Source organism: Mytilus galloprovincialis, chromosome 10 (genome assembly GCF_965363235.1).
Source record: "Mytilus galloprovincialis chromosome 10, xbMytGall1.hap1.1, whole genome shotgun sequence".
NCBI lineage: Eukaryota > Metazoa > Mollusca > Bivalvia > Mytilida > Mytilidae > Mytilus > Mytilus galloprovincialis.
In genome coordinates this window covers 15,690,539-15,700,031 of record NC_134847.1, presented here as the reverse complement: position 1 = coordinate 15,700,031, position 9,493 = coordinate 15,690,539, and the positions used below count along the sequence as shown (strand labels likewise).

Genomic DNA, 9,493 nt, shown 5'->3' with positions numbered 1-9,493 from the left:
GGTACCTTAGACTTAAGTGACATCTTAGGCGTTTCCTTAGTATAAGGAGTTTTATGCATACTTCTTAAGTTTTGTGGGCGTGACTTTTAAAAAACAACTAAGATTTTACTTAGGAAATACTAAGTTTAAGATTTTTATTTTGTATGCACTCAGATACAAAGGGCGGAGTTTCCTTAACTTAAGTGTTTATTAGGGAAAATCTTAACTTAAGTAGCTTTATGCATAGATCTACGGGCCCTGCAACTTTAGTCGTGGTGAACATGGTTTATTAATAAGTTGTAATCACTTTAAACTTGCTTTCATAAAATGCGAGTACTCTCATTTCGTTGCTTTTTTGTTATTGTTTTTAAGTAAGTTGTTTTTGTACCGATCTTTAAAGTTTGAATTCTGTAACATTTTTTTTTTTATATCGGGGCCTAATACAGCCGACTATACGTTTCGGGGTTTCTCATTTTTGAAGGCCGTATGGTTGACTATAATTGCTTTTATCCACAACATTTTAACTATGCATATAGTTGTTTCGTCGGAAATTATACCACATGTTCTTATTCCTATAAAGTATTTATATAGTGCACTAACACACAAAACCTGACACTGGTTTCATAAGATCGGCAAATGTAAATCGCTTGCATAATAATAACTGTTAATCATAAAGTTGTTTTAAATAAGTAAAAAAAATAAGGTTATAAACAGATATTGTCGGAGTAGGATTCATAACACAATCAAGATGAAAATGCAAAGAAAGCACAAAATGATAAGATTAAAAATCTGGCTATAAACGCGCGCACACCTTACAAAAAACACTAGTTAAATCAAGAAGTGTACAGTCATATTGTACATCTGAATGTAATTGAAACCTTTGGAATAAAGAAATCATATAGGATTATGTACTCGTGAAATCCTAAATTTTCAACCACAAAAAGCCAATGATGTTCACCTACGAATAAATAAACTCATCATAGACATCTGGATTGACATTTTACATTTACGCCGACGCGCGTTTCGTTTACGAAAGACTCATAAGTGACGCTCGAATAAAAAAATGTTAAAAGGGCCAAATAAAGTACGAAGTTGAAGAGCATTGAGGACCAAATATTCCTTAAAGTTTTGCAAAATACAGCTAAGGTAATCTATTGCTGAGGTAGAAAAGCCTGAGTATTTCAAAAATTAAAATTATTGTTAACAGTTAATCTATAATTATGAACATATCAATAAAAACTTAAGTCAACACAGAAGTACTGACTACTGGGCTGGTGATACCCTCGGGGAAATGAATCTCCACCAGCAGTGGCATCGACCCAGTAGTTGTAAATAAACGCATCATAGATACCAGGATTGAAATTTTATATGTACACCGAAGCGCGTTTCGTCTACAAAAGACTAGCAAAAGAATAAGTTGCAGTTGAAAATTTGTATTTGGTAACAATACTTCCTCAAATAAAACGATATAGTTTGAAAGGAACATGTTAAATTATTAAAATCAAATGTTATGAAATGTATATTTAGGACGAATACTGTGGATCTTACTCACTAGCTCTTCAAAATGTATCGTCATCGAAAAGTTATGTTACACGAATAGATATCCATAAAGAAACTTTTCACAAAAAGGTGAAAGAGACAACTATCCAACAGAACCGAAATGACGAAGATAAAGCAAAGCATAGGTCACCATGGGGTAGTGTATACATACATATCAAAATATACACCTTGCAAAAAAAAGTATTGCAACATTTTCAATGGAAACAATGTAAAGTTACATGATTGCAGAATATGTATAACTTGCGTTTTACCAAATACTTGTAATCCCTGTATGGTTTAAAATTGAATTACAGGAAGAAAAAAAATAGAAAGACGCATCATTAGAGCTGTACTGAAAAAGTTATTCAAGCTTTGTTTGGTCTTTTCTGCCGACTTATTAGAAAAATAATTTTACAGCAAACTCAATATTTTGATCTGAGCGTCACTGATGAGTCTTATGTAGACGAAACACGCGTCTGACGTACTAAATTATAATCCTTGTATCTTTGATAACTACTGATACAGAAATGTGTGGTAAACTAGGCATTTCTAACAGTTCTGAATGAGTTTAGTACCTGAAAAAATCTGTATATATTTCAGAACTATTTTTTTTTTGAAAAAATGAGTTCTGCAAAATTTACATTATTTGGCAAAAAGCGCGAATAACTATTTCTTTGCAGCTTTCATTTCCTATCCATGTAGCATTAATATTGGACGAATAGTAAGTTAATTCCAGGAATTAATTTTCAAAACTGAAACGGATTAAAAGTATTCGGTAAAACCCAAATTATACACATTCTACAATCATGTAATTTTACATGTTTTCAATGGAAGTGTTGTAATACCTTTTCCAGGTGTATACATAACGTTATCTCAATTTGACACTGGTTGTCCCATATATATATATATATGTTTCCAGCAAAATAATTGAAAACTTTAAAAGATCATACTTAATAAGTAAAACAAATAAAAAATATTATATATTTATATCAGGAATCACCAAGTTTTAAAGAAATAAAAAACAGCGACATAAAACACGAAAAAATTTAAAAAAAAAGAATGACAGATATGACGGTTAATTATTTGTTCATACAAGAGGGACGAAAGATACCAAAGGGACAGTCAAATTTATAAATCTAAAACAAACTGACAACGCCATGGCTAAAAATGAAAAAGACAAACAAACAACAGCACACACGACACAACATAGAAAACTAAAGAATAAACAACACGAACCCCACCAAAAAACTAGGGGTGATCTCAGGTGCTCCGGAAGGGTAAGCAGATCCTGCTCCAACATGTTCAATGTCAGGATGTAAATATCCAATGAAAAAGGAATATAATAAAAAATCGTTTTGAATCAAAAGCTACTCTCACTAAACAATGGCATCATTCTTTTTTTTTATTCAATTCTCATCTCAAAAACACAACAAAATCATCTTGACCTTAAATTGAAAAGTTATTATTGCATGGCCTTGTATTAGCAACCTTAACAGAACTATCGAACATGGATACTTTGTTGTATATAGTAGGTATATAACAAGTAAGTGGCAACGTACATATCAATCGGAAAACTTATCATGCATTATATATTTTGTTGGCACACAATACTACAACGGATTTATTTACTTTCACATTCGCCGCGCTGTCTTTGAATACACAGACCTTAATAAAAATAGTCCTATTAACCCTTTTGTTTAAAGAAAAAAATACCTTTTCAAAAATTATTGCTAACACGACATTTTATTAGAAAGGATTAGTGTCCGACAAAACGACCACTATATCATGCATATGTCATACTGCTCTCAATGTTGCGTTCATGTTTTACATTTATTGATAAACAATAAAAGGAAAAAACATTCGTGATAGTGCAATAATTTTAAGGTAGCATCCAGCGATTTCAATGTAAAACGGTGTGTTTGACACCTTGCGCTTTTATAAATGCAATGTCTTAATGGCATATGAAAACTAGTATTTTGTTTATGTTGTAAGGTAAGTATTTTAGACGCGGATATCAAAATATATGTGTTTTACAGAGTATTTGTATATGTTGTAATCTTGACCGCAGTCGTTGAATTCTAAGTAATGAATTTAAGAAGACAAATTCTGCATATGAAGAAGAACATCTCTTGTAAAATTGGTATAAACACCTAGTTAAATGTAGTAAAAAAAGAACAGTACTCAAGAAATTGTCCAGCATAGTAGAGCTCGTCTTTCTTAATCACATATTCCTAACATATTCAAAAGTCAAATTTAATTTGTTTTCGAAACCTGATACTCAATATGCTGTATTTACAATATTCATCGGAATAAACATGATTAACATAAACAGGAATAGGAACAAAGTAGTAATTTTTTTACCTTTAACTTTATCGCATCTATTAATATATATTACGATTTGTGATATGTACATAATGTGTACATGATGTGTACACGTTGTGTTATAGTTTTATCAAATGAATACAAACTGATTTAAAACAATGGTGGAACCTGTTCATCCTGTTGAAAAGGTATTTATTCTAGACACTGATATCAGAATATTTGATTTACAGTGTATTTATATTGGTATTTAATTCAATCTTAAAGGGATAATAGTTGATCATATTTTTTACCATATGTTTACATTTATCGTCTTTCTTAAACGCCATCGACCTAATTAAAATATGATAAACATGAATCGTGTTAAATAAAAAAAAACTTAGGATTAAAAGAAGGGATATAACTCCTCATTGAGTAAAACATCTGAAACTAAGAAGAAGGCGTACTATTATTTATATTTGGCAAAGGGTATATGTACAGTGCAGTTATGTAGTCTTTAAAGGGATCACCAGGTTCGGATTCCTAAGGAATACATATTGGTGACCGTCTGCTGTTGTCTGTTCTATGGCCGGGTTGTTGTCTCTCGGAAACATTCCGCATTTCCATTCTCAATTTTATAATTTTACCTAAATAAAAATGGGGGTTCCCGCTTTGATTTTTTTGTTGATATTTTCATGATTTAACAGACGTTCGAAGACATCTGAAAGGCCCTATTTTGTTAGCGAAAAATAATACCCTTTATCAAACAGAATTAAGCAATCACAAGTGGAACATACAGACAGAAGATTGGCATTTTTATGAGTACAGTATATTATATATAAAAATCAGTAATAAGCAATTTGTTGCCAAATGCATTCAGAATGTGTTTTTAATACTTTCTGCTTTATAAAAAAAAACTATATGAGCCTTTCATAGACCTTTTCTGTTATTTATCATCAATCTTAAATTTTTGATGACAGTTTTTTGTAACATATGCCTATTAATATCCCGAATTTATATTTACAGTATACATGCTGACTTTCAAGGAGCTAATCGCAGAAATTGAGGCATATATATAGGTCGGTAAAATTGGAATAAAATGTAATGCAATAACAATTTATACAATATAAAACGACGATTAAACACTGCCATAGATAATGTTCCCGAACGAATAAGTATATCACGGACAGAAATCAGAGAATAACACAAGGAAGGTACATAAACTAATTCTAAAACACTTATCAACAATGATTTAATAACTTATTTCAATTACTGAAAAATTCGGAAATAATTATTATCACATTAATTAAAACTTTTTTATGACCCAAACAGGTTTTATTTGAATATTGCAAAAACTAAAATTGCATTTTACACTAAAAATCGCAATAATAAATGCACGCAATAATTTCTAGATTCACAGTGAACAATATCTTATTGTTTGTGTCAGTATCCGAAAATTGGTTGCTTGGCCGTTTATACCATCCAAAACATTGTTGATTGAACTTTTTGAATGTGCAGCGCCAAATAAAACCAGTTTCATTGAGAAATATTCTATTTAGTTGACATTTTTAAATTGAATATCTCATTGTTAAGAGCAAAAAAACAGTAATATTTTTTTTTCTTGTAACATGATTTAGTCAAGAGAAGATCACCTTTATCTTATTTATGCTCGCTTTGAAGCAATTACTGAAGTAGAGACTGTGAACGGAATACGTACAGTGGCTATGAGACACAACCTGACTGGAAACATATACAGTATTCCTCTGATATATCACTAACTGCGAATTTGTTCAACACAGTATCCTCAGAATAGCCTAACTTCATCGTTCAGCTAATACAATAGATAAATCACTTAATTCGTCTTTTCAGAAACTAGAGGACTATGGTTCGTACACCAAATTGAAGATAGTGTTACGTCATTGATTGAATTTCAATTGTTTAGAATGTTTTTAACCAATCACAACGTTTTGGTGTACGCTTTTGAATATATTACCCACAATAGATTAGATTCTGAAACGGCGAATAACTGCCGATTAAAGCTCATCTTACGTCAAATGGAATCAGATGGACAGCCAATACAGTTTAACCCTTCTGAGGATGAGAACGAATCACTTCATGTACCACAGAAGAGGAATTTTCGCCGTATCAGAAGTATTTCATCGTCTGACTTCGATGACTTCGATGACAGCGATACAGATATACCAGTCCATTCTTACGCCCAAGACATCATACAAATTCATACCAAGGTTTTAGCATCTGGCTTAAAAACATTCCTAATAGACAACACATTGACTGATGCTGTTATAAACGTTCAGGAAAAAACTTTTAATTGTCACAAAATAATTCTTGCAGCTTTTTCTACCTTTTTTAAGTCGATGTTTACTTCTGGAATGGTAGAAAGTGATCAAAATGCAACTGTACGTTTACCAAACATTGAATCAGATATAATGAGAAAAATTATACAATTTATGTATGTGGGAGAAGACTTTGATTCAGAATTTGCAGATAAGATGCTACTGACTGCCGATTATCTTCAAATAGAATGTATAAAGACTGTGTGTTTAAAGCAAATAAAGCATAAACTCAACGGCAATAATATTTTCAAATACTGGCGTTTGTCAAAAGAAAATGTAGCATACAAAGATTTGAGAGGTTCCTGTAAAAAATTGGCTGCAAAGAATTTCAAATTGTTGTATTCAACAAATGGTTTTGTAGAAATTTCCTGTAATCAAATTGTTGCACTGCTTCAAGAGGAAAACCTTAATGTTCCTGATGAAAATATAGTATGCGATGCTGTAGACCGATGGATTAAACATGATATTGTCGAAAGGAAGCGACATTTAGTATCAATATTTGAATACGTCCGATTGCCATTAGCGTCGGAGCAAAATCTCACGAAATTCAAAACAGAGTTCCCATACTCAAAGGACTCTAAGCTTGATGAATTCTTGAAAGAAGCTAAATGCTTTCATGAAAAATATGACAGACAGTCGTTGTTAGTCGGCCAAAGTAAACGCACAACTTACAGACTGATGGCAAGACAAGAACATGTATTAATTGTACTTGCAGGAGGAGAAGACGATAGTAACGAGCGTTCTAGAGCAATGTGAAGCTATTGGCCAAGCATAAAGAAATGGAAGCTGTTATCAGATCTCCCAGAAGAAGTGCAGGCTGAAAATCACGGACCAGCATCTTGTAGTTATGGTTTATCAAATATTCTATACTCAGGAGGATATGAAAATGATTGTTTCTACAGATATGATGGAAAACATGATAAATGGATAAAATTACCACATTTAAATCATGACAGAGCAGGGCACAGTATGATAGTTATAAAGAATTGTGTATATGTATTTGGCGGAATGGCTTACGATTATTCGCCTTCAGCAGACTTTCTGGCGCGAAAACGTTTCAAAACAATTGATGCTTTTAACATGACAAATTAATACACCGGACAAGATCCGGAAAAATCGATGTTTGAAAACTACAAAACATCCGATCATTTTGATGAAAAATTGGACAGAAATGACGATACGTCCACCACCGGAAGTGAAAACGAATCTACTAATGACGACAATGATGATACTGAAAGCTCAGATGGTGATACTAGGGGAGGCAATTGGACTAGATATGGTAAACTTTTACATCCTATAGTGGATGGACAAGTTGTGGTAGCTGATGAGAAGATTTACATCTTTGGTGGAGTGACCGTAGGCGAGTATGATACCGACACATGTGTGCAATGCTATGATACCTACCTCAAGACCTGCTATATATTTAAACATAATGACCTCGGAATTCAGTTAACAGAATCAAAGGTGTTTGGTTGTGACGATAACATTTGCATTCTTAATAAAAATTTAAAGAGTTTTTCAATTATACCGTATTTCAAAAGAGTTGGAAGTGTTTCTCGCAATGAAGAGAGGATACAGTTCGTAGATCAGTGTTTCACTAAGTTTCCGCCAGAGGGATTTCTTAAGAGTGGCAATATCTATTACTTCATTGGGGGGATGGATCGACGTGTATCAAATACAGTAGTGAGTTACAACTTAAAAACAAAACAGACGTTAATTTTTGAAGATGATACTTCCTTACCTAGCAGCTTGACTGATTTCTCATGCTTAACTCTTGTTCTTGAAAAAGACATTTACTGGCGTAATTGAAATGTTTAACAATTAATATGTGGATTTTTCGGGCAGTTTGTTTTGCCATTTTCTTTTATTCTATGATCTATAGGTAGACATATATCATACATCAGTTATACTTATACGATTATATTCACATACACGTTACAATGCATTAGCTACCGTTACATGTGGACAGCCATCATGTAAATAACTTAAGAATGTTGTCATGTCAAAGCTTTTTATTACTGCACGATTTAAATACATGCAAAACTTATTGCGCATTGCATTACTTACGGTAACCTATAATCTTTTTACACTCCCTGGTTTTAGCAACTAGAAAATATGTCATCTGCAATCAGACCACGTCTTCATTTGATTATTTTTCTTTAAGATATGCAGTCAAATTTGTGTAGAGTCAGAGTGACATACAAAAGAGTTGTGCACGTTTTCATACATGATACTGAATGCTTTTAGTACCTCTTTTTTTTATTAAACTGTCAACAAAAACAGAAGACAGAAGTACTGTGAGCCCTTATCCTGTAGATATTTTGTCGGATTGGTTTAGGATGAATTTGTTAAGACTTTGAAATTAGTTTGAATTAAGAAAAAAATGAGTGTGTCTATGAGCATCCATGCTGCATCTCTTTTTTCAGGATCCTTAGTTCACATTTGACCTCTTCATCCTTTAAATTGGTATTCCCCATTCTAAAGCTAAAGATAGATTGAAATAATTATTCCATCTTTTTTTTATACAAATGAATGGCCGAAATAGATTCCTAATATAAGAAAAGAAAATATTAGGTCCCGGGACACAGTTATCGTCTTTTCAAGTTTGTTGTGTACAAATACAGTAACTAGTGCAGATAATTTATAACTTGCACATCTTTTTCTTACACCTTTCAAATTTATATCTTTATATGTTATGCATAAAATATTAAGTTTGGGGTGAAATTACATGGATAAATAGTTTGGATTAATTTTTGATTGGTAAAGTAGTGATATGGCCCAGTTTTACAAGATGAAATATTAGTATGCTTAAATATAAAGCTATCAAACTGTATTATATTGGTTACATAACATTTTTTTGAGTGACAGCCTATAGACTTTTCCATAATGTGTCCCTTAAGTGGTATCCTACACTGTAAAAAAAAACTTTTTTTTTTTTGGATAGAGCAGGTGCGATTATTAAAATTTGCGTTTTCCGTCTTAAATAAATGCATTAAGATATAACTGATAACTGTCTTTCTCGAACCATTGTTTGTTGTATATCTGTTTTGTTTTATTAACGTGATTCTGTCGGGATGTTCAAAGTAGTTTTTTACAAGAATTATTCGACTGCTTTACAAATTGTTAATATATTTTGTCATTGTTATCCTTATTCAACTTCGGTGTTGACATGACTATCAATAATTTGGTCATTTTTTATAAATTTCCTGTTTACAAAACTTTAAATTTTTCGAAAAACTAAGGATTTTCTTATCCCAGGCATAGATTACCTTAGCCTTATTTGGCACAACTTTTTGGAATTTTGGATCCTCAATGATCTTCAA

The 9,493-nt window shown here is 32.1% G+C and overlaps 1 protein-coding gene across 2 annotated transcripts; it reads left to right on the top strand.

Annotated features, from left to right (window-relative positions):
- The first annotated feature begins 3,927 nt into the window (after positions 1 to 3,927).
- On the top strand, positions 3,928 to 9,172 carry LOC143049914 (kelch repeat and BTB domain-containing protein 8-like). 2 transcript variants are annotated; one of them, XM_076223682.1, is made up of 3 exons: positions 3,928 to 4,028; positions 4,843 to 4,895; positions 5,686 to 9,172. In XM_076223682.1, the coding sequence occupies exon 3, from the start codon at positions 5,760 to 5,762 to the stop codon at positions 6,924 to 6,926; it is 1,167 nt and encodes a 388-aa protein (XP_076079797.1). In that variant the 5' UTR covers positions 3,928 to 4,028; positions 4,843 to 4,895; positions 5,686 to 5,759; the 3' UTR covers positions 6,927 to 9,172. The 2 variants fall into 2 exon arrangements, with proteins under 2 accessions (XP_076079797.1, XP_076079796.1); XM_076223681.1 differs by having other exon boundaries at positions 5,454 to 9,172.
- Positions 9,173 to 9,493: the final 321 nt, after the last annotated feature.